This window comes from Chelonoidis abingdonii, chromosome 14 (genome assembly GCF_003597395.2).
Source record: "Chelonoidis abingdonii isolate Lonesome George chromosome 14, CheloAbing_2.0, whole genome shotgun sequence".
In the NCBI taxonomy this organism is placed as follows: Eukaryota; Metazoa; Chordata; order Testudines; family Testudinidae; genus Chelonoidis; species Chelonoidis abingdonii.
Window position 1 is genome coordinate 26,208,746 of NC_133782.1, and position 25,397 is coordinate 26,234,142.

Below are 25,397 nucleotides of genomic sequence, written 5' to 3' on the forward strand. Positions count from 1 at the left end.
ACAGAGCTGGGGTTTCTCTACACCTCAAGTCTATGGGGCCCCAAAGTGGTGATGTGTAGTGTGGAGGGGGACTTAAGCCCTGATCTTGCAAGGGCATTAACATGTGAGTTGTCCCAGGAAGTAATTGGGACTTGTCATTTGCATAAGTCCTTGCAGGTCCAGGGTCTTAATTGCTGAAAGGAAGAGAGCTGTAGTTATTTTAACAGGAGTAACTGATGTCACCTGATTCTTGTCTTCTTACAGCTTGAGCTCACGCTGAGAGTTGCAAAAGAACATTTGTCTGCTAAACACTTGTGGCTCCCATCTCTTCAGGATACCCACCCACAATTTGCAGCAGAGGTCCAGAGGAGGCGAAATCTAGAGTTCAGTGCCCACAAGCTGTGATCTGGCATCTCAAGGCAGCTGCGTTTAGTGAAAGCTTTTCATGTGGATTCTATCATCGCTGTTGTTAGATTATTTCCTTTGAGCCCTGTGCTTCACCATGCCCCAGAAAATAACCTCCCTATTGTTTGCAAGAACAGTTAGGGGGTATTCTCTGTTATTATGGGGAACTGTCGTGCACGAGGAGATAGAATGCATCTTCTCCCTATAGGGCAAATAGGACTATCTACGTTCATATATCTGGCATGCGTCCAGTGCTTACTTTGTGCCAGGACTTGCCGGGACTAGGCCTGGCAGTTCATAGCCCCAGGACCTCTGGGCTTGCTGCATCAGTTATGAATGTAAAAAAATTGCTCTTTCATTACAAATTAAGCACTGCATGCATGCATTCATCCAGACTGAGACATTGGTGCCTATCACCTTAGCATCCAGCTTCCTGACGATTGTTAGACATTAACAACGCATTTGCTATTGCAAATATTCTAGCAGGTCTGAAACAGTGGACATTGAAATGGAGATTAAGATGGAGACGTCTAATTGGCTGGGTGGCAGGTGCAGCACTTGGGAACCCTCCTAGCTGTAGAGATGGGTCTGTGTCTCACAGCTAGTTTTCAGCACTCTTAGGTGACTCTTGATTTAAACGGACAAACTGGCAGCTTTTCAAATCAGCTCCCTGTGTTTAAAAACAGCCTCTCCTCAGCAACATGCTGTGTGTTGTAAAGGGAGCGACCAACTTCATCAGTTGACAAGGGCGGACTAAGAAGCTTAAGCTACATGAGCAAAAATGTCGGGTAAATGTTCAGAAGACGTTCACAACTTGTATATACAAGCAAATCTGTCACAGAACCTTCTGCCATGAGGGGAGGTGAAGTTGACGTTGACGGAGTAATTCATGGACAGACCCATCTCTCCGGGATAGCACACGATTGAGGCCACCAAGTGGGGCACAGCATTGGGAGGATACAGTGGATAACCCAGCAGAGAGGGCTCTTCCAACCTGGCTGATGCTACAGATGACTGCTTAGGACAAGTTAATCAAAGACAGAAATCTACCATGTGCAGTGAAACAAGGCGGCCTGGTAAATAAGGTACATGCACTCATTGGTATTATATCCTTTATATTTTATAGGTAATTTCAATTTTCTGAACCCCTTACATCACAGATTCTAAAACCACAAAAACATAATTATTCAAATAGAAAACAATTGTTTTTGAAAGAGAGGGGGCAGTTGTGTATTCCTTTCCTTGTCACTGTTCTTAAGGTCTGGATTTGTATTAGATAATAACTGCTGCAAAATGAATGGAAATGGTCTATATGGGTTTATGATTCCCTGCATATTACGTAATATACCCTGGGAATCAGGCTGGATAATATCTGAGGAAATGTGTGTAAGGAGAGGGGAGGTAATCAAAGCACGTGTGTCAGGGTGGAAAATGGATGTCTAGTGGAATGCAGGTTTTCTACTCTACGTACCCAGCATGGCACAGCTGGTGAGGTCAGAGCTGCCGGGGGAGGGGCATGGGCAAGTGGGGCAATTTGCCCCAGACCCCTAGGGGCCCACATGAGAATATAGTATTCTATAGTATTGCAACTTTTCTTAATGGAAGGAGCCCCTGAAATTGCTTTGCCTCGGGCCCCCTGAATCATCTGCGCAGCCCTGGGTGAGGGGTGTTCTGGGGAGGTCCCACCTGTCTCTCAAGCTCTGGGTATTGGCTGAGATGGGAGGCAGGACCTGGGATTGGGTGGATCAAGGCTCATATCCATTCTGGCAAATCCCATGGTCTGCTGTCTCTTGAGTCCAAGTGTAACGCGCACATCAGGAACTGCCATTCATTCATTCCAGTGGGTGACAGACCCATACTGGTGACAGGAGCTGTGACTGGCTTAATGTGGGGAAGGGCTCTTGTCTTATGGACTGCGACACTGGGGAAAGTTAGCCCTGAAACGGAAGGCTAACCGCTGGGGATTATGGGTAAACATTGTCATCAAGGTAAAATGCAGAGCAGGATTTTATTGTTCCTCATTGAGAGGGGCTAATTAGACACACAAATGTTAGTCCCCAGCAGAATGGTTTGACCACCCTTGCCTGGTGTGATTGCAAGATCTGTGCATGGCAAAGCCACCCCCAGGAATGCCTTGTGTGCACGCTCCATCTACCATGCAGCATCTCACCACCAGCACCCGGTAGAGGGACCCCTACCCCTCCTGGTCCATCCCACTGCAAGGATCTGTGCTGGACAGGCTGGGGCATGGCAGGGAAAATACGCAGGGGTCCGTGTGCTGTGCTATTCTCAGGTGAAAGGTGCTATCTAAGTGCAAATTATTATGAGTGCAGAATGGGGCGGGGCCAGCGGGGCCAAGGCAAGGAGGGATTCCCAGTGGGTTAGAAGAACAGAACTTTTAGCTCCAGTATGAGCCTGCTCTGAAATACAGCGAGAGGGTCGGACTGGTGTCGCTGGGAAGAGATTCAATGGCCAGGGGCTAAGCAGCAACCTCAACAGGCCCTCTCAGGGGTTCACACTCTGAGTGGCCATGGATCATATACACATTGCCAGATGCCACAGCACTGGTGAGCTGAGCCCATGATAACTATCCCGCTTTCCTCTGGTCACCTCCTCCATACAGCACTCGAATTCAGGAAGTCAGATCTTTGTGGGAACGGAAGCCACCTGGACTGACCTGCAGCAAACAAGATAGTCGGAGGCCAGGAATGGTTGACGTGCTCGAAGGGCTGAGGGATGGGAGCGTGAAGATTCATCTTCTCCTGGGAGGGGCATTTGTGTGGGGGCCAGCTCGTCCCTAATGCAGAACAGGGTTAAGGCCTCATGTCATGTGCTTTGAGGCATTTTCCATGGGGTCGGCCTGCTGGGACTCGGGGCCAGAGGCAGCACGGGTGCTCAGGGAGGAGGGGCATGGCAGGTGTACAGAAGGTGGGACGGGTGCCTCTCGGCTCTAGTCATCTTTGTCTTTGGCTCCATGCTTGAGAATGCGGGTGAACTCCACGTAGTTGAAGTTGCCTTTCTTGTCGATAGGGGCCTCTCGATACATCTCGTCCACCTCCTCGTCCGTGAACCTGTCCCCCATGGTGGTGAGCAGCTCGCGCAAATGATCTTCGTGAATGAAACCTGCAAGGGGGCAACAAATGGCAGGGAAGAGGAAAGATAAAGGAGGAGGAGTTAATGTAGCTGGAGTGCCCGAGGGAATGCAGCCGGGGAACAGAGCTCTGAACTGGCTCCTGAGAAGCACTCGCCCAGGACAGGATGACCCAGCAGTGTGGAACGGGGTGTTTCTAAAGAGTCTGGTCCAAGGACTTAGTCAGCCCTAGCTACACGGTGTAGCAATTACAGGAACCCAAGAAACTGGGCTGCAAACGTTAACAATGGCACCCCAATGGGACGAGAGCTGCTGCAAACAGGTGGCCGGAGATACAAACCTGAGCCCCTTAGAAACAGGATGGCCTCTTCCCAGTCAGCGCAGCGTGAAAAGCGACCCTGGAGGCTACAGCGAGTAGGATAGTGCCCGTGCCCAGGAGTCCTACTGCTGGGGGACTCATGAGGGGCGGAAAGGGGAGAGCGTGGATCTCAGAAGGAGCTCAATGGATCAGCATCCCCTCCAGGAAGGGTATCCCCCAGGAGGCAGCATTTTCTGAGTTAGTGGTTCTGTGGTACCTGCAGCCTGCACAGTGCCCCTCAATTGCAGCTGTCAGGATCCCCCATTATTCCCCTCCCAGGTGGCATTGAACAAAGGCAGCATCATATCTTTGCTCTGCAGACACACCAAGGGAGGACAAGGATGTTGGGTCCCACTCTGTGAGCTTTTGAACTAGGGTGAAAGGCTCCTCCTTTGGGCTGGGCATTGGATGGGCCCCAGATAACTGGCTTAGGCCCGAACCCTCAATGACACATAGGAGCCTTTCTCCCTTCTGGACCCTCAGCCCCGGGTTAAAGGCAGCCCCCGTGGCTAGCTCCACACTCCCCTGCCTGGGAGCCAGGCACTGGGAGAGCAGAGCTCTGTCTCCACTGGCTGGCTCAGCCCAGCATCCCTGGCTGACCCTTCTCGTACCTGTCGCGTCCTCGTCGAAGCAGGCGAAGGCATTGCGGATGACATCTTCTGGGTCGGTGCCGTTCAGCTTCTCTCCAAACATGGTGAGGAACATAGTGAAGTTGATGGGACCCGGTGCCTCGCTCATCATGCCCTCCAGGTACTCATCTGTGGGGTTCTTCCCTGCCATACGGAACCAGCGCAGGGTGAGCTGCTGCACTCTGATACTTGCTCAGCTGAGGGGCTGTGAGTGCTTGAAACACCACTAAAGCCTCATGACACATGGGCATGATTGTTCCCCATTTTACAGGTGGGGAAACTGAGGCACAGAAGCAACTAGTCCAAGATCACCCAGCAAGTGAGTGACAGAGCCAGGAATAGAACCCAGGAGTCCTGATTCCCAGGTCCCTGTTCTAATCACTCGATTAAACACAAACCCAAGGCAAGCACGTGACTCGGGGACACCAAAATCACTCTTTGGGAGGCAGAAATGAGACCCGCAGCTCAGCTGTTCATTGGTCAGAAATGTCAGCATGGAGGGGCCAGGATCTCGCTGGATCATTCTGTGTATTCAGATGATCTGGGACCTTAAGCAGCTGGTCCCGTTGGCCCTCAGGCTGCATTTTGGGTACATCTGGAGGATCCCCAGTCTGTATCTTCTCTGCCCCTTGGTTCTAAACCCCATGTGTCCTGACTGGACTATATGATAAAAGCAGCAGGTAAAGTCTTCAAAAGCACCTAAATCCCATCTTCCAAAGTGACTGAGGCACTTAACAGCCTGGGTCTCAGTGGAAGTCAATGGCCCAGCTCTTCAAAGGTACCCAGCTCCCTAATACCCTTGAGGATCCGGGCATTAGGTCCTTTTGAAAATGTTACTCTATGGGTTGGGACGCTTGTCTGCCCTTCTAGCTGAGTATCCTGGCCAGCTGAGTAATGCAAAGAAGTGCTTATGAATATTTATCTTCACTTTTAAATGAGCTCGCTTTGGCCACGTTCACACACCTGTAGCATCCGTTTGTCACAATCAGAAACTGTGCCGTGCCAGCATGCGTGTCCCTGCAGTGCCAGCACTCTGCTTGCTTTCCAGGAGGGTTTGCCCCACATACGGGACCATAAGGGTCCCGCCAGCCCACTCAAGGAAATGGACCGCATGACTGCGGACAACTTGAGTGCTGGCATTCAAATTCGGAATGACTGGCCTTGGGGGAAGCTAAATTCCTGAAACATGTCCCCAGGAAGTCTGATTAACCAGCAGAGTGGCGAGAATCCCAATCTACCCCTGACTGATGCCCAGAGAGAGGAGCAACCTTGTCTGACAATCTATTCCTCATCCAGATTCCTTCATCAGCTCTTCCCATTCCATCAGCCGCTTTTCCCTTAGCAGTAGCCAGCCTGTACAGTTCAGTGCCCTCTGGTGGGTGCAGCTGCAAACAGCTCTCTTTATGCCCGGCTTCAAAACACATGGTTTACATTCTGAGACCAGCCCTTCTTCCCCTCGCTTTTGTGTGTAGTTCGGGGCGAATGGGGGGAGCTCTGCCTCCTGGCTGCACTAGGACTTCAGAACAGGTTTGGTAGCCAGGTCAATAATTGACAGACCTCCAGGGGGACTGCGGAGGCAGGAAGAAAAGAAGAGAGAAGATGTTGAAAATTACCTGGCCTGCAGCTAAGCAGAAATAACTTTGGGTGGGGGAGCTTGGCAAACCTTGCAAGTCAAAACGAGCTGGAGCCTTGGGCTCTGCTTCTATCCCCAGAGCGCCTGCTTTGTGCTGGCTGACCTGCTAAACAAGCCAGGGCAGGACTAGCTGGGAATCTCATTCATACACGTACACTTTTCAGAAGGCTCTGGAGAGCAGTGTCTCCAAAGAAGACAGTCCCATACCTCTCCTTCCTCTCCAGTTCAGGCTGTTGTGGCCGTGAACTTTAGTGCTCGGGTAGAGTGGAGAAATAATGTGCAAGAGGGTACAAACAGTAATAACACTTAGTGCTTAAACAGACCTTTTCACCCACTGATCTCAGTGCAGTTTACTAAGGAGGCAGGGGAATCATTGTCCCCTTTCCACAGATGAGGAAACTGAGGTACAAAAGGGAAGAGACTTGCTCAAGATTACAGAGCGACTTGATGGCAGAGCTGGGAATAGTAACCCAGGACTCCCCACCTGGTGTCCTGGAAATACCTACCATCGTGATTTCTCGTGGAGTATTGGCATTTCCCTTATTGTTAGCTGAATGCAAGCAATTGGGGCGGGGGGGAGGGGAGAAAATGGAGTTTTAGCTCTCCCAAAGACCTTCAGAACATGGCACTACTGTTTTCCTGCAGCCTTGTCTACATTAAGTTTTGTCACTTTAATTATAGTTAAAGGGGAAAAAATACCCAAAACCCAAGTGTGGGTGCAATTGTACTGTTATAAAAGTGCTTAAACCAGTGTAGCTTCCTCCTGCTCAGCAAAGTCGACATATAGAGCCTCATACCACTATAACTGCGCCCATGCTAGAGCTTTACTGGCATAAGTGTGCTGGTAACAACACACATGTGTGCGCCACCCACATCTGCTCAACATAGCCATGCCAGTAAAACTTTTCAAGTGTAGACCGGGCCCAAGTCTGCCCACAGATACACAGCTGAGAGGTGGGCCTGCTCCTTCCACACCAAAGGAGTGTGAACATGGGTCTAACTGGGACATATCAGCATTAAAGTGCCAGCAGTGAAATAGTTAAGGAGAAACCTCCAGTTATTACGCTCCCCCCACCCCCTCGGTTAGATTGATTTAAATGACAGTCCACGGGGGGTGACTGAATGGTTTAGCACAGGGGTTCTCAAATTGGGGGTCAGGATCCCTGAGGGAGTCACGAGGTTATTGGATGGGGATGTCGTGAGCTGTCGGCCTCTACCCTGCTTTGCCTCCAACATTTATAATTGTGTTAAATATATAAAAAAAGTGTTTTTATAAGGGGGGGGTCACACTCAGAGGCTTGCTTTGTGAAAGGGGTCACCTGCACAAAAGTTTGAGAACCACTGATTTAGCACATATTTGGGAGGGGGTGTGGGCCTTAACTCAGGACAATGGAAGGGGGAAGACATGCAAGGTCAAAATCCAGTGGGAGGGGGATAGGAAGGAAGCTCTTTGGGGAGCTGTCTGTGCAGCACCTACCATGGTGGGGCCCAACCTGGAGGCCTCTGGAGGCTACTGCAGTATAAACATAACTAATAATCAGCCCCTTTCTGTATGTCCTGAGAGGGGAGAGACCCCTGCAGCATATGATGAGATTTCTCAGGCCCTGGCTCTATACCACAGCCAGAATACTTGTATTTCAGCCTACCTGGCTTCTCTCTTGGCTGCCCAGGAGCTCAACCTGTGCTTGCAACAAGCAGGAGTCAGGACCCATAGGGTATTAGCATGGCCAGGGGGCTGCATTTACACACACACCTCTTTGGGGCAGGGATGGGAAACCCAAATCACACCTCTGTGCCAATGGGGGCTCTGCTGTGGCCCAGGATATTGCCCCCACTCTTCCCTCCCCACCCCAGGGAGCTGCCATTCAGCCTTGGGGTTCTTGCAAGGGAAGGCAGGCAATTTGTAGCCCAGTCTCTCCTGGAGACCCAACCCTGTAGGCTTCCCAGGAAATGTTCTGAACTGCTGCATTTCCCGGGTCATGTTCCCTTCCCCTAACCCCACTAGTGCTACCTGCTTCAGGAGCTCACTACGCCTGCCCCCACCCCCCTGAGCTGGCCTCAGTCACCAGTGACCCCCTCTGGGCCATGACCAGGGAGCCGACATAGTCAGGGCAGATCCTAAACTGTGCTATAAACAGTCGGGCCTCTGGTCATTGGAACCTCAAGTGGCTGGGGTGAGGCAGGGAGAAGCGCTTTGAGTGACATCCCGTCCAACCCAGATGGTGGAAGAGGGAGGGAGAGATCACAAGTGTTGGACTAGCACTACCAAAGGGGTGGATAAAAAGTTTTGTCTTGCCATGGGGGACAGCAACCTGGGGTGGCCTCAAATAGATTTCAATAGCTGGGTGCCGATCCAGAACTCAGCACATTTCTCTGCATAGATGGAACTGTGTCAGGGATTGGGCTGGAGTGTTTGCCGCCCCTACTCTTGTATTTCTCTCCCTGGAGAGAGTGATGGTGCTGGAAGTGGAGCAGCAGAACAAAAGAGTTCACCTACATAACCCACAACTAACAGGTAGCTGTCACCCCCAGTGGCCAGCATGTGTATAGCAGTTTGATTCTGCTCTGTTAGCTCAAGGAATAAAGGCTCCTGTTTTCAGACTCAGAAGTCCTGTGTTTGATTCCCAAAGACACACCAACCCAGGGACAGTTACACATCTACAGAGAAGTATTTTGCACCAACATAGCTGTACCAGTACAGATTCCTTGTGCAGACACACTGCAGCAGTGTAAAAGGTGATGCTCACTGCGGCAAGTCACTTTTTTCACCAGTGTAACTCACCTACACTACGGGTTTGCACTGGTGGAGCAGTGTCAGTGATGCTTCACAGGTGCAAATAGTTCCTGGGATAGACAAGCCCTGGCCTTTATTCAACTCTGCTTCCAGTTTCCCTGAGGGGATAGCTTATTTAAATAGGAGGGTGAGGCAGAAGAGATATCTGAAGAGGTCAGAGACCTTCAACCTAGAGTAATTGTCAAATACCTATAGGAGAGAAGGGCTGCTCCCAGTTCCCCAAGCACAGTTCCTGTGGCCTAGCAGCCACCGAGTGCAGGCACCCTGTTGGATTGGCACTTGTTACCTAGAGACGCCAGCATGTCATGCAGATCCTCCTTGTCAATGAAGCCATCACGGTTCTGGTCAATCATGTTGAAAGCCTCCTTGAACTCCTGGATTTGCGACTGATCAAACATGGCAAAGACATTGGAAGTGGCACGCTGGGGGCGCTTCTTGGTGGTTTTGGCCTTGGCTCTCTTGCTGGACATCTTGGCAGCTGGTGATCTACCTCCTGAGTGAGACAGGGAAAGCAGAAAGGAGACTGACTGACCATGGGAACAGACAGACCCAACAGGAATGGAGTGGAGCAATCTATCTGAGCGATTGCAGCAGGGGCAGGGCTGGGAGACAGGCCATGTGGGTTCTGTTCCTGATTTGTCTGCTGGTCATGCAACCAGACCAGTCATTTAACTGCCCTGCCCCCTCAGCTTCCCCATCTGTAAAATGGGGATAATCATATTTCACTAACTTTTGTCACACAAGGAGAGGGGTGATTTAATTAATTAGCTGGTAAAGCATCCTGTAATCCTTGCAAAACGATAATGATTGTAGGGGAGGCTAGGGGTGACCACTCCCTTGGATTCAGAATTGGTGTATGGATGCAAGAGCAAACACTTGTTTCCTCCCTCTTCCCCCTTTGAAGAAGACGCTGAATGACCCCAGCAGGTAAAACAGTCCTATGTGAATTTCAGCAGATCATGCCCCTTGTATTGCAATACAGGGTTCCCCCCCCGACCACCCCTCTCCTTATAGCTTTGGGGTGGGGTGGAGCTGGAGCTGTTTTCTGTGGTTACATGGGGGCATGGTACGGAAGAGAGTGAGACCCACTGTTCTTGTATGTGGTGGGGAAGTTTAGTTATTTTGATGTATTGGAAATTGTTCAGATGACAAGACATCACTTTAAATTGTAAGGGATTTCCTCTGGTCCTGCTTGCAGCCTAGGGGTCTCTGAGGGAAGCCATGATCTGCGTTTCCTGGTGCAGTCTGCAGAGAGCCAGCATGGAGGTGAGTGGTGGCTCTCTGCTTTGTCTCACTCTGTTTTTGGTTCTTGTGCATTAGGATTCTAAATTCTAAGAAATGAAATTGTGCTATGATGCAACCTTCCGACAAGAGTATTTATGATTTTTTTCTCTGTGTGTGCCGTGAACAGAACAGCCATGACCTGATGTGAAGTTGCTACAGGGTAGCGAATTAGAAACAAGTTTCCCCATGGTAGCACCAGCACCAGTCCTCGCCATGGTGGCAGCATTGCTTTTGGTAGGCTCCAGGGCAGTCTGAGCTTGCTCTGAGCAGGGTTAATGGTTAAAGCACCCTGAAAAGTCTGCACTAACACACCCACCTCTAGGCCCTACAGCTGCTGAGGCACAGGCAGAGCCGCTCCTCTGCCTGCATCTACACTGCCTTTTTCTAGATCTTTTCCAGAGTCAGATCTTACACTGACCCACCCATGCTCCCACCATATCTGTAAGACATTAAAAATGTGAGAAGAGGAAAAATATTCCAGGAACCAAGCTAGCAGCCTTCTTGGCCTAGATCTGCCCATGCGGCAGCTTCTTGTGTGCAGTTACCGGGGCGCCAGATGTACCCACTAGTCTCAGGCTCCAAATTGTCCTTTGGGGCCTTTCTCTTTAGCCCAGTCTGCAGAGAGAGGCTTCTAGCTGAGCATCTCACAGCTTCACCATGCTAGGGACTGTGAGGGTCCTGGATCAAGTCTCAAGTGTCATGATGCTTATGCAACACATCCCCCTGCACTCCTCCAGGGAGGGCCTCCTCACTATGGGCACTTGGAGCCAGATTTTGTTCCTCTTGCTGCTGGTGTAAATCTACTACCCCTAGTGTATGTGCCTGAAAGCAGAATTTGGTCCGTCCTGAACCAGAAGAGCCCTGTGCAATAGACAAGTATCTCTCAGGATATTGGGGAGAGGGGGCTCTGTGGTCAGAGGGGGCCCAACAGGTGGCATGCTGCTTAGCTGCCTGTTACTGACTCCCATCCCCTGAGCCCAAGGGCAACCCCTCAGGTCAGGCAGAGTGTCCCCATCTTTAGGTTCCTTGCATGGAAGGGGTTATAGATGTGCAAAAAATTCCCCTTATCAGGGAAAGAGTCCAGCCATCCTCCCCTTCATCACAAAGCCCTGCAGTGATCTGCTTGCCTTGTACACTTTAAACACACAAAGAAAGGCTCACAAACAAGGCATGGGCTCTGGGCTGCCTTCCCAGTGCCGGCCCTGTTAGGAACAAGCAGGAAGTTGGTTATCTGCTCCTTGCAGATTCCTAGCATTCCACTCCCCTCCCCCTGCCCTCTTTGTTTCGCCAGAGAGCGGCTGCCGAGCTGGGCTCACCCCCGCAGCAGCAGCTTGTGACCTAGGGCTAGGGGGTCCCAGCACACTGAGCAGAGCTAAGAACTGAGCTGTAATCTGGGGGGAGAGGGGTCTGATTTACACTCAGGATGGCCTAATGAGCACATCCAGCAGCCCCGTGCAGGACAGCAGCAGCCTCCCTTGCATTGGTGGGCTCTGTCACGGCAGGGAGAGGGTTAACAGTTACAGATCTCTGGGCACCTGGCCCTAAGTTCACCCTTGCTGCCCTGGCAAGGCCATGGGAGCTCAGCTCAGAGAGCAGCCACTATTTCTCCCAGCTCCTAAGCAGGGTGTGGCATTGCAGCCAGCAGGGGAGAGGCCTGGCCACCCCCATGCAAGGCCCTCTGCTGAGCATTTGCCATGGGGGCTGCTGGTATCATCATGCTGGGCCTGCTTTCTAAACCCCAGCAGGTCTCCTAGCAACTGCCCTGGCTGCCCATTGTTCTGGCGATTGCCCCTGGCCATGCACCTGCCCATCATTCCTGCACTGGTCACCTGACACTCTATCCAGTTACTGGATCAGCTGGGTGTGAACAGGCCCCTAGCCCCAGATCTTCAATAGATGAACAGTCTGCAGCCTGCTACACAGCTGAGTATTTTTCCCCTGTGGCCTAGCTGCGGCTCTTCCTCTGATCGTCTGCTTAGGGATTTAATTGTTCTGATAATTTCCAATCACATCACCTGCTTAGTATGTGCTACTGGTACAATACATCTTGCTGCTGGATGGACTCCCCACCTACTTGGGCCATTTCACCTGCTCAGAACCAGCTAGAGCGAATGGCCCAGGATAGAGGACTCTGGAGATCTGTGGTTGGCGGCCCATACCCCGACTGGGGTGACGGGCATGAGTGAGTGAGTGAGTTCCTGCCTGAGAGCTCAATTAAGGGTGCCATCAGCCCACCCTAACTGACTGATTCCCACATGGCTGCACCTCACCTGCCAACAGGGATTCAAGTCATCTCTGCCCCTTTTCACCAGGCTCCTGCACATGGGAGGTAGAACAGGTGTCACCTGCACCTCCAGGGAAAATTCCCTCGTTCAGGGGGCCTACGCGTTACCACCACAGAAAGCTGTGGGTGGGTGCAGGAATCCTGGACAGGGAACACCTGCATCCCACAGTGGCCATTGTAACAGGAGTGGGAGTTACTGTAGCTGCCAAATGAACTCACACAATCTCATAGCAGCTGGAGGTAGAGACTTAGTTCAAGGCTGTGATAGCCTCTCACTTCATGCAGGTAAAAGCCCCCAGCTAGGGATGAATCCACTGTTATGTTTGCCACAGACCAGCACGGATGGGTCACAACTACTTACTCACCCTTATCGCAGGAGACTGTAACCTGGTAATGTTACTAACCAGTTAGTTGCAATAATACTGGGCACTTATATTGTGCTTCACACAGCTGAGTCCTTCCAACTCCTCTGGGGAAGTAGGTTGGTATCATCCCCCCATTTTGCAGCAAGTGCATTTTACTCCCATTTTGCAGATGGGGAAACTGAGGCAGAGGCAGGAGCCTATACTTCCAAGTGTTCACTCATAGACTCATAGGTCAGAAGGGACCAATATGATCATCTAGTCTGACCTCCTGCACAAAGTAGGCCACAGAACCCTACCCATCCACTTTTATAACAACCCCTAACCCATGACTGAGTTATTGAAGTCCTTTAAATTGTGGTTTGAAGACTTCATGCTGCAGAGAATCCACCAGCAAGTGACCCATGCCCCATGCTGCAGAGGAAGGCGAAAAACCTCCAGGGCCCCTGCCAATCCGCCCTGTAGGAAAATTCCTTCCCGACCCCAAATATGGCGATCAGCTAAACCCTGAGCATGTGGGCAAGACTCACCAGCCAGCACCCAGGAAAGAATTCTCTGCAGTAACTCAGATCCCATCCCATCCAACATCCCGTCACAGACCATTGAGCAGACTTATCTGCTGATAATCCAAGATCAATTGCCCAAAATTAAACTATCCCATCATATCATCCCCTCCATATACTTATCCAACACAAACTGAGTTGTCAAGAGCCTGATTTTCAGAGATGCTGTGCACTCACAGCTGCCATTGTCTTCAGCAGGAGACTAGGGTGCTTCTCTGAAAGCCAGACTGCTTCCTTTAAGGTGTCTCAAGTGGGGCACCAAGAGTTAATGTAGATGTTTAGCCCCACATTTCCAAGCAACTTGCCTAGCATAACTCAACAACCAACAGGAGAGACAGGATAAGAACTGGGGGGCCTCCTGGTTCCGAGCCTCTTGTGCATGGATTTGTGCATCAGGCCTGCTGGCTGATCAAGTTCAGAATGGCCTAGTAGTTAAAGCACAGGACTGGGAATCAGGAGATCTGCATGCTGTTTATAGCCTTCCATGCAATGACCTTGGGCAAATCATGTCACTGCTCTGTGCCTCAGTTTCTCCATCTGTAAAGTGGGGACTTTAGCACACACCTGCTGTGCGAGGGTGGAGGGGAGGTGTGAGGCTGAATTCATACTTGTTTGCAAAGTGCTTTGAGCTCCGTGGCGAGAAGTCCAGATTATTATGATTGGTGCATGCCTTCTATGCCGGGCTGGGGAACACACTCGCCTGCATTCCTGGCTTATGTGGCGTGGGACACAAAGCAGTTAAGACACCATGTCATGTCGCATTAGGCTGCACAATGCCACTCAGTGCTACGTGCCAGAAAACACACCCCGGCTGTTTTGGCCACCTCATGTGAGCTGTTCTGGGTCATTGCTGTTGACAAACCTGACAAGACCTTTGGGATGGCCAGACCCCACAGGGCCAGGATCTCCTCAGAGTCTGCAAGCCAAGGTTGGCCAGCATGCCCCTAGAGCAGGAGAGCCTGTCCCCACGTGATGAACTGGGACATGGGCACCCTTCTCTCGCCTTTTCTGCCATGCCGTGGCATAGCTGCCACCACCTAGTCCCTCACTCCTGTTTTTACTTCTCTCATTCTATTTTCTTTCTCCTCCTCCTCTGTTTGTGGCGTATTTCCCCCTTTCTTTCATGGCTCCTGTTCCCCTTCCCTTTCCCAGCAAAGCTGCATTGGGGGCAGGGCACAAGGGCAGTCAGGATGCAGGGCTGTGAACCACACCGTGTTGTCTGAAAGTGCTCCCTGCTGCCTGGCCCTTGTCTCACACTTGCATCCTTGGGAAGCAGCCTCCTCTCATGGAGCTGTGCTGGTGGGGGACTGCCCCACTGATGTGAGGCACCAGGCCTCCGAGCCCCAAATGCAGTTTTACCATCAGTACATGCCAGTACCGTCTGACATGGCTAGGGAGCCTCCGAGTATTGAATTGGAGCAAGGCTGTCATGACTGCAGCAATCTCCTCCTGCTGCTGCTTCCCTGAACCCTTGTCTGCTTAGCCTGTCTCCTACCACCTCCTACCCTCCTCCTATCTGCTGCATGAAGAGCACCTGTTATTGCCCCGGGCCCCAGCCCTAAGCTTCACCCGCTGAAAAAATGCTACAGGAGACCTTAGTGTTTGGATCACCCAGGGAGGGCTCTGACCAGGGAAATGGTACTACAAGTTAGCCCCTTTCTGAGGAATGACACATTTATGAGCCAATCTGGTAACACAGCTGCCCTCTGAGGGATGCCGGCTCATCTCTGGCCTGGGGGCTGCCTTGTGCCTGCTGCGACATGGGGGTATGTTTCTCAGTGCAACATCACCAACTGCAGGGAGACTTGGAGCACCTAACAGTGACTTCCCAGGGAGAAGCTCTTTGCCCTCCGACTGGGAACGTGGCTGGGCACTGAGGAGTGCACCCCTACTATAGACATGTATTCACCCAAAATGCAGAGAGCTGCAGGAGGGGGTGGGGGTGGGGGTGGGGGAGAGAAAGTGAACCTGAAGCCCTTCTCCATGGGGCGAGCAGGAGGAACCAGTAGCATTTACAGACTATCCTGCATTCCTGCAGCTAACAATCTGAGGCTCACAAATGGAGGTAACCCCTCCCCCTTTCCTTATCCTGCCCTCCCCACTGCTTGTCCTCACCTTGGGATGTGGTGCCCAACACGGGGCCTGACTCTGCAGCCCTCACATGCAATGACCAATGCATTGCACTCGAGGGACTATGTAGGCGAGCAGGTGTCGATCAGCAGGAGGAAAGGTGTCAGAATAGAGCTCCCTTGAGTGGCAAACTCTTTGACTGCAATTGTCTGTTAGCATTGTGCAAATCTATGGCACAGAATGAATAAGGAACAGTAACCAAGTCCTCCCAGCTGCCACGTCGGGCCACACAGATTCCCCCTAGAACATCGCTCCTTCCCCGAGGCCCATGAGGAGATGATAACATAACTGAAGCACCAAGATGTGCACATCTAATCTCCTCCTTCCTCATCCCACCCCTTCCCTACTGCTTTGATGCCCCTGCTTGTCAAGCCCCAGTTAGATTGTCAAGCGCTTTGTGGCAGGGACTGTGTCGATCTGCATGTCTTGGAGAGCACCCAGCACATGCTGGGTCCCTGTAACAATAACTGGGGGTCCAGATGGCTGCAGAGACTCCAGTCTGCCAACAGGAGAGTTCAGCCGATATGCACAAATCACCTGGGGCCTGATCCACAGCCCAGTGAAGTCAGTGGAAAGGCTTCCATTGCCTATGATGGGCTTTGGACCAGGCCTGCACAAAGCCAAAAATACACTGCAAAAATTAGCAAAAGGATAGGAAAATAAACACTGGTTGTGCTCTAACCATTATCCAAATATTTACCCTGCACCCTTGGTGCTTTGGGGACAAAAGAACAACTTGGATTGTTTTCCCTGCTCGATGGTTCTCGTTATGTAGCTGGAACGTGGTTTTGACAGCATGGAGTTTGGTTGCTCAGGGGCCTCAGACCAAAATGTTCCCTGGCAGAATGCTCAATATCAGGGCCTGGCTTGGCTTGCTCGCAACAGTCTAGCTATTTAAAATAACACCATAAGTCTCCATAGAGCTATTTTAATGGAATTCCTGGAAGGTTTTTGCTAACAGACTCACCTAATAAATGATGTAGCTGAGCAGGGAAAGATCAAGTAGCTTGCCTCAACTGCACTTCAGAGCATCTAAACCATTGCAGTCAATGGGATGCTGTCATCCCAGCTATCCTAGGAACCTGAGTCCACTGTCGGCAATAGTAATTAATAATAGGTGCTCCTGAACCAGTGCTGGAAACAGCTTCATGTATGTAGGAAATTGGCAGAAGACCATTCTTCTGTACCGGTGCTGAAAACCTGGTGCCATCTGGGTGAGCAGTTCTAAGCATAACATGCCATAAACAGGTCAGCTTCCTAAAGCAGACAGGGCATGATGGCAGGGAAGCTCCATTTGTCTGGCTTGTTCTTGGACTGTGTCAACGCATCCATGCAGCAACGTGGTTTTTGACAGGCCCTTCTTGGCATGTCCACATGCCGCCCAACTGTGTCTGTACTGATATTCTCTGGGACTCTTTTTCTAGTGCCCAGCACTGTGGCTGGGAACAGGGACTTTTAGGTCTTTTCCAAACACCCTGCACTGCAGAGTTAAGGGGACTGACTGAACTGGTGTAGCTGTAAACCCTATAACTTCCCATTCATTATGGGAGGAAACTGAAGTAGATGCCATTTGCTTAGCCAGACCTGAACAAAAGTCCTCATCCCAGGTGTTGTGACCAGTGGGTACAAGCAGCACTTGCTAATCATCTCGGACAACTGTGATGTGGATACCAGACTTTGAACAAGGGCTTGTAATTGGTGATGTATTACTTACAACAGAGTCCCTTCTCACCCAGTGTGAATGCTGGACAGGGGAAGGCTAACCTATTCCAAAGTGGCCACTGATTTTGGGTGCCCAATCTGAGGCTTGAAAATAGGCAAGTCAAGTTGGCCAAATGGTAAGGAAGGATCGAAAGCCCCGTGAAGTTAAAGGGCGATTTTCCACTGACTTCAGTGGCATTTGAGTCAAGCCATATGTCAGCAGCTGAGTGGGATTAGAATGCAGATGCCTCCAGCCCTATGCATAATCTGCTTGACCATGCTTCCTTTGTAAGCAGCACTTCCAAAGCACTGTATCTAGCCATCAATCTCTTCTCTTTTGTGGGAGCTACACTCCCTCTGCAGTATGTTATCTCTGTCTCAACAGTAGGGCCCCGTGCTGGAGCAACCCATGGAGACATTGCTTCTAATATTACTAGCACCGAGCATCCCAACTCCAGGAGCTAGAGCCTCAAAAGTCATGAGACTAGCTTAAAAATCAGATCTTGTAAATTAGTTTCTAAGAACAGTAGCGAAGAGCTCAGTCATCTGAATACTCAGTGTCTGCTTATTGACATAGTCCAAATGTGCAACCTTATTGCTTTGCTGGGGTCGTTAACAGCTAATTGCACTGCTGTAAGACTTAGAGGCCTCAGCCAAGAGGGAGGCCCCATGATGCTAGGTGCTGTACAAACACAATGACAGACAGATGGATGCATGGGTGAGTGAGGAGGGGAACAGGCACCAAAGATGCCAAAATATGATGATGACATCTGGTCTAAATTGCCAAGCCCCTTAGCTGAGCATGGTGAACAATCTTAGCGTTTCAGAGGTAAAGTTAATAAGTGGCTGCAGTGTTAACGTGTCATTGAGATGAATGAGGGAGTGGGGGAGTTCACACCTCTGAGAGCTATCGTTTCAATAGGCCTGGCTGTAGACTCTGTCATGTGTACTCCCATTTTCTGTCCTCCGTGGTTATATTGTAGCTCAACGTCTCTTTCGTGAAAGCAGTTGGATATTTGCAATCAGGCGTACAAGTCCTCTAGGGATCCAAGGTGGAGGTCTCTCTGGGATCAGAAACACCCACAAAGGCAGGAGGGGGAGGAGAAGAAAGCCACCAGCAGTCATTCAGTTGCTTCCTTTCCTCTGCTATGATGATGTGAAGAGGAAGGCAGCTGGGGTTGGACCTGGACCCACTCAAGCCTTGTCTACACTAGAGAAATGTTGCAACCATTTCTCACTTCTGCCAGCGCTGGCTCAGCTGCTCCACCAGTGTGAGCAACACCTCAGTGTAGGCAATCTAGTGCCTGCCACTGGTGGATTTAATGCCAAGTCATCTAACCCTGCTTAGAGTAGCTCTAGACAACATGGCGGTCAGTAACAGCGGTGCCTAGCCTACACAATGATGCCAGCCATTGCTACCACCTCTGGAGCTGCAACGCTGGGAAATTCAAAGGGCAAAACTTCTAGTGTAGACACAGCCTTGGGGGGTGGGGGTGAGAGTTTCTATTTGTGGAGTGGCAGGGACAACACAGTTATGGGAGAGGGTGGATTTGGGGTGCAGTCTAAGACCCCAGCCGGACTGAGCTGTAATACCAACCAAGCTGCTCTGATCCTATCACTGTATCAACCATCGGTGCTACAAACAAAAAGGGATGTTAGAACATGGGCACCCCTAGCACTGCAAGGCAGCTGTGCCCTGCTACCATGAGACTTGGAATGTAGATGAGGCCCCCAGATATGGGCATATAGGCCAAGATTTCCAAGCTGACTAGTGATGTTGGGTGCCCAAGGTGAAACACCTTAAAGGGTCCTGCTTTTCCAAAGGCAGCTACTCAGCTCTTCTGGAAAATCAGGTCTCTGTAAGGAGTCTCAGGCTTAGCTCCCTTTTGAAAATATTGACCATGGGCTTGCAGCAGATTGGGGCCTGCCTGCAGCGCTCTGCAGGTGGATAATGACAAACCTCTCTTTCTGCTGGCATGTGCTGCTAAAAGCCCCTTTCCGCCTGGCTAGGCTGGACAGTGGGCATCTAAAGCCAATGAAACGCGGGGTTTGTTTTCTGCTACCTTTCAGTTGGGCTTCATGGGGCATAAATAACCAAACGACCTGGACGACCCCAGATTAGGTTCTTGCAGTGTAAGTGACACCTTCGGCTAAGCGTTGGGGCAAATAATCCAGTCGCTCACTAAAACCCAGTCAAACTCTTCTCAGACCAATGAAGTTTGTGGCCAGAAAGTTCAAAACCAGGACAAAGCAGTATTTTGTCAGACTGGGTGTAGTGAATAAGCCCTACTGCTGCTCTAGGTCTAAGCCACCCACTCTAACAGGGTTGTAAAGCGTTATGACAAGTAACTTCGTGTAACAGAGGGGTCATCAGATGTCATGCTGTGGGGCGCTGAGTTGCAGAGGGGTGGGGAGCACTATCCCCAAAGCACAGTGCAGCATGACGTGCCAGCTGCATGGTGGGGGATTCGTGTTGTCCTTTGAAGCTTCAGCTATCAGCAGTGGGGACCAGGCATGGCCTGCTGGAGCACGTCAGATGTGCTTTTTTTGCCCCATCATGCTTTGCTGACTGCTCCAGTCAGACACCTTTCACAAACCCAACTAAGATGGTATTTGGGCACCAAGATGATCCCCCCCATACCCTGCCTCTTTTTTTTTTTTAAACAGCCGTTTCCTCTCCTTCCCCAGCTACTGATGCCACAATCTGCTGTCACTATGGCAAACAACTGAGACATCAGCCACAGCAATGTGGCATCACTGAGAGTGTGTCTTCATTGGGCAATTGGCACCAGGGCTGGCCTGGCCTGAGTGTGAGCAGCCACATCGCAGAGTCCTTCTGGAGCGACTGTGTCCTCACTGGTGCTGTGCTTCCCTGTGTGTGTCAGCTAGGGCTTCTGGGGGTCTCTCCCACATTTCTTTGTGCTGCAGTGAGCTGAGCCATTCTTTGACACTTTCCCAGTGAACTGTGGGAGATCCTGTATGTCCTCTGGGCACACAGGGAATGGTGGGAAGGCATAGGAGCACACCCAGCCCTCCAACAATTTAGCTTGCATCCTCACTGCAAAGCGAGCAGGTTACCAGCCCTGAGTGAAAGCAGCACCCAGGCTCTAACCTACCCCCAGCCAGGCCAGCTAGCTTGGGTTGAAAGCACTATCAAATTTGGGTGAGAGGGTTTTGCGTGTGGATGAGAAGGGGGTTAGGGGCAATACCAAGGTAAGAGCCCAGGCTAACTATGCAGTGAGAATCTGGAGGAGGCTGGGTAGGAAGCTAAAGCTGGGTAGGAAGCTGAAGGCGTTCAAAGAAGGCTGTGTGGATGCATGGGATGAATACAGGATTGAGCAGCTGGACCCCAAGGACCTAATCCCAGCTCACTGTGTAGCTCCAGGACAGAGTGTGCCGCTCTCTATGGCTCAGTAAAACAGGGTAATGGTAGAGGAATTACTAATGTGTAGGCAGCACTTTGACGATTTAAAGGTAGAAACCGCTGCTAACCCCAGTGTGCAGGCTGCCAGCACCACTGGGAGAAGGAAACTCAGGTCAGATTAAGGGGTTGCTGATAAAAGAAGACAAAGCTTGCCAGAGCGTGACTGTGGCTCTTTAATGATCCACACAAATGGTGTCTTCAGAGGCCCAGTCGTCCTTGCTGCAGGGAGTGTCACCTGATAGAAGCCACCCCAGCAACTCCTGGGCAAGACCTTTGGGAGCCAAGAACCTGAGCTGGATTTCTGTGTGCACCTCGTGAGGGTCTGGGAGCAGGGGGGTGGGTGGGTGCGATTGGCCACTCTCCGAACAGTCTGAAATTACCGTTTATATGTTCCTTTTCAAGCTCTGGAGAGGAAAGGTTTATCCTGAGTTTTCAGGCTTCTGGTGACCTTGTCCTTGCCATGCAGAAGATCTGAACTGAATTTTTATTCCCTCTTAGAAGAAATTCTGGACTATGTCCAGGGAGGGCATCCTGGCCCAGGCAAATGAGAGAGGAGGAGGATTTGGGACAGTGCTTAATTTATAGAGGTGCCGGGGCTCAAGCAACATTTTTACTTTCATAACTGATGTGGTGAGTCCAGAGGTGCCAGGGTTCTGAACTGCCAAATTCTAGAGGTGCCAGGGCTGTCACCTGCCAGGCCCAGAGGTCCTGGGGCTCTGAACTGTCAAGTTCTAGAGGTGCCGGGACTCTGAACTGTGAAGCCCTGGCACAAATTAAGCACTGATTTGGGAGCACAGCGAGATATTTAACTCCTCCCACTGGCGACACAAAAAGCCAACAGCAATGGGTAAAGAATTTAAATGCCCAGGGAAACACAGCCATCTTTGGTAACCAGCGACTGTTCATGCCTGGAGCTGTCTCATACAGGCACCGCACACTGGCGAATGCTGCCACTGCCTCCTCTTCCTCCTAGGGTTACATGTTAAAGAGCCTTCCCAACATTATTTTAACACCCCTCTAATATTCCCCCAAATACAAACACTCAGCAAGAGGCTCGATGGAGGAAGTACCTGGGACTAGGAAGCAGCCAGATCTCTGATTCTGATGGGCATTGTCTGAACAGGACAAAAGTTACTCCAGGCGCCGTGGATGCCACAAGCGCTCCAGTGGCACAGCTGCAGCTACGCCATTAGATACTTGCTGTGGAGTCGAAGGGGTTTTCCCGTCGCTGCAGTAAATCTGTCTCCTCAAGAGGTGAAAGCTAAGTTGATGGACAAATCCTTCCAGCAACCTAGCTGTGTCTACACAGGAGGCTGGGTCGACCTAATTTCAGTGCACCACATGCGGCATTTTTCAGAGCCTGGAGCAGCATTGCTAGGCTGTCTGAAGTTTTAGGTGTAGATCAGGCTTTAGGATTGAGAGAGCAAAAAGGAAGTAAATGATGTTTTTCTTATGCAAGAGAATTTATTGCTTCAGGCAGGGGTGGATTGGGGTTTTGTGGGGCCCCTGGGCCCCTGGCCCACACCACTTGGTCTTGCAGTCATCATTCCCCCACAGCGTGCTCCTGCTGGGGAAATGGAACGGGGGCTCAGGGGCTTGCCCTATTCCGCCCGCCCGGCGCTCCAGCTGGGGAGTGGGGTCAGGGTATAGTGGCGTCCATTTTGCCAAGGCCCCCCAACTGGCTGGGGCCCCTGGGCACAGGCCCTGTTGGCCCAGAGGCTAATCCTCCATTGGCATCAGGTCGCTCAATAGATCACTAAGGAGCTCTCTAAGAGCACTAGGGGATCACCCAAGAGAGAGCAGTGTGCATGTTTGCCAGGATCTTGCCTTGTGTCATCTGCAAAAGGACATGGGAGAAAACAACATTCCAGACAGAAGTGAATCTTGCCCAAGAAACCCAGAGGCAGGCCCTAACAGCAAACTCAGAGTACGGAAACAGACGGAAAAGCCCAGCTTGTTTCAGTGCATTGCAGTGTGCTCACGACCGCTCTGATTCCAGGCCCCGTTTTGCCTATATGAGATTGATGCTTCCTGAAAGAAGCCCCCCTGACTGACTGAGCGATCCACGGTCAGTAGGAAACCCCAAGACAGAGCACAGCCAACGCCTGCCACAGCTGCGTGTCAGCGGTTCCGTAATCACGGCTGTGTCATGCTCTACGCGCTCTTCTCATCTCTGTTATGGCCACGGGGCCAGGCTGCGCAGCCTTTACTTACTCTGGCAAGTAGTTACCCCCAAACACAGTGCCACTGAAGTTAGTGGGACTGTCTGGAGGAGCCAAATGCTCAGCAGGGTAAGGGCCCTGTGATGAGAGTGGAGAGCTCTGCCTGTCCCTGTCCCTGTCCCTGTCTCCCTCCTGTCACATCCCAGCAGTGACAGCACTGCGTGGTTCACTCGCTCCCTGGGGATGCCTGCCAGGGTTCTTTGCTGCCATAACAGGTGTTGGTAGGTGAACACCCCACCACGGCAGCACCCAAGACCATACACCTGCCCCCGAAAACGCGCTCTGCTTCAACGTCTTGCCTCAGGGAAGGTAAGAAGTTAAGCAGCGGGAACACAGATCTGGAGGCTTCCCTCCCTTCTCACGCAGGCTCAGACAGGACTGCACGGAATGTGAATCTCTCTACCGGCAACTGGCCTTGTGAGAAGACAACCAGCAAAGGGTCTGCACTTCTCAAGTTCCCATCCCCTGCTGAGGGCCCTGCTCCAGGGTATAGCGCACGTCCCAGGCCATGCCAGCTGTCTAAGAACTCAGACATAGGTTGGGTTTATTTCCTTCCATGCACGTCTATTTGCTCCCTAGACTGATAAACTATTAGCCAAGGCACAGACGCATTTCCTCCCATGTAACTTCTGACAGCACAGTGGGCAGCCTTCTTATCTGACTCCAACTTTCTTTCCTCTTCTGCAGTGAAATGCTAAAGGCACCAGGAACCCTCTGCCCGAATACCCCTTCCTGTGGTGGAGGACAAGTACTCACACAACCCATTACAGGAGATCAGCATCTATTTCAGCAAAGAGGGTATTCTTGACTGGATCCCACTTCTTTCCCTGAGAGGTTCTGATGCTACAGAGCTCTGGTCTTGGTCCACTAACTTGCGTTCGTCCCTAAAACTGCTAGAAGCTTTTAACTTGAGACTGGAAAATGTAAGTGCTCAGTTTTTTGGGAATCTTCCCGCACCCTCTGATTTCATCCATGACACACCTTAGCTGCCCCCAGGAAACCACGCCACATGGAAAGTGAATCAATGGAAAAAGCTCTTACCTGTGTCAGAAACGGTTAAAAACCCAGAGATCCCAAAGGCGTTTCTGACTCCTGCGAATAGAAGAAATTAACTAGCTGTTTTAATCTCCCTGGCTGGAAGGAGCTGGGTCATATGGCAAAGGCAGCCAATGGAGAATGGAGTTTACCTAAATTGTTCCCACCCACCCCCAAGGATTTGGCCATACAAGGCAAAAGAATGCTGCGAGCCTGTGGTAGCAGCCCAGCTGTGGGACATTGGAGTTTGGGATATGAGAACAAGAGGAGAGGGGGGAAAAAAAGAAGGCTCCGGGGAAAGAGCTGATTCTGCCTTATATAGATGAAATGCTGACGGAAAAAGCAGCAGAGGGCCTGCAGCCTGGTGAGCAATGCTCTGCAGTCTGAGCCCAGCTCCTTGGGGGAGATGCAGCTTCCTTTATAAGGGGTTTGCAAGGAGAACTTCAGCTTGTTTTTTTGGTATGGGACTTTTAAACAAAAGTCCAAAAATAAAAGGACCCACTGCTTGGAGAGGTATTTCCAGTGTACAGTTAGTGTGCAGGTTCTTCCAGCTGTTTCCTTCACAGTAAAGGTGCTGTTTAGAAAAGGTCAGGTTTATATTAGCCCCACAGCTAATGCTCCTGCTCCGTGACCTGCAGCGACTCCTGCTGGGACACACTGGGAGCAGTGTAGCTGTGAGCTTCCCCATAGACAAGATTCCTGGTGTCTATCGGGAGTTAAAGCACCAAGACCTCTAACCTTAGGGTGGCCACTCACGCATTCCCAGAATACCAGATGTTCCAGTGCTTCCAGGAATGGCATGGGCCCTCCCCGCCAGCATGACAGCCGCCTTCCCAGCGGCATGACCTCACACACACAGTGCATGGAGAGTCACGCTAGTGAGGGTGGCAGAGCAGTGTGCTCTTTAAAATGGTGTCCCCCATTCGGTACTGGACAACACCATGTCCAGTTTTGTCTGAGTACTGGATGCGGACAAGCCACCCAAAAAGAAGGCTGTCCATGTTAAAACCAGATGGGTGACCTCCCTATCTAACCCTGGGGCCTCAAGCGACCTGGGGGCTCTTCCTAGTTCTGCCACTGGCTTTCTGGGTGACCTTGGGTATGTCTCTGTATTGCTCCATGCCTCAGTTTCCCCATCTGTAAAATGGCAATGATGCTTTGTAAAGCACTCAGATCTATTGATGAAAAGCACTGCATAAGAGGTAGTTATTCTCATTATTACATAACACAGTGGTTAAAATGCTGGCTGTTGCCAATGCCTTGTCTATATTAGTGCTGGAACTGCTGGTACCTCCAGGGGAGTTGAACCACTGAGGCTAACAATAGGAAATCTGGAGCAAAGAAACCTGGTGTAGAAAAGGCTTTTTTACTGATGAGAAGATCAGCAGCCTGTTTTTATTTGCAATATACAGCTCTCCATGTTCATGCTGGTCTATCAGAGGATCGATAACCTAGTGAATAGGGCGCAGGACTGGAGCTTAGAAGATCCAGATAGCATATGTG

At 51.0% G+C, this 25,397-nt stretch overlaps 1 protein-coding gene across 1 annotated transcript; it reads right to left on the minus strand.

The window, feature by feature from the left end:
• Window positions 1-1,482: 1,482 nt before the first annotated feature.
• On the minus strand, window positions 1,483-24,023 carry MYL9 (myosin light chain 9). The gene is made up of 4 exons (XM_032769615.2): window positions 23,901-24,023; window positions 9,176-9,382; window positions 4,445-4,606; window positions 1,483-3,507 (listed from the first exon to the last, which is right to left on the minus strand). The coding sequence occupies exons 2-4, from the start codon at window positions 9,357-9,359 to the stop codon at window positions 3,335-3,337; spliced, it is 519 nt and encodes a 172-aa protein (XP_032625506.1). The 5' UTR covers window positions 9,360-9,382; window positions 23,901-24,023; the 3' UTR covers window positions 1,483-3,334.
• Window positions 24,024-25,397: the final 1,374 nt, after the last annotated feature.

What these genes read in the sequence shown, in the direction of transcription:
- MYL9 (XM_032769615.2), bottom strand. Translation starts at nt 9,359, where the DNA reads ATGTCCAGCAAGAGAGCCAAGGCCAAAACCACCAAGAAGCGCCCCCAG. An exon ending in TGACATGCTGGCGTCTCTAG is followed by an intron (nt 4,607 to 9,175) that starts GTAACAAGTGCC and finishes TCCGTATGGCAG; the next exon opens with GGAAGAACCCCACAGATGAG. An exon ending in CTTCGACGAGGACGCGACAG is followed by an intron (nt 3,508 to 4,444) that starts GTACGAGAAGGG and finishes GCCCCCTTGCAG; the next exon opens with GTTTCATTCACGAAGATCAT.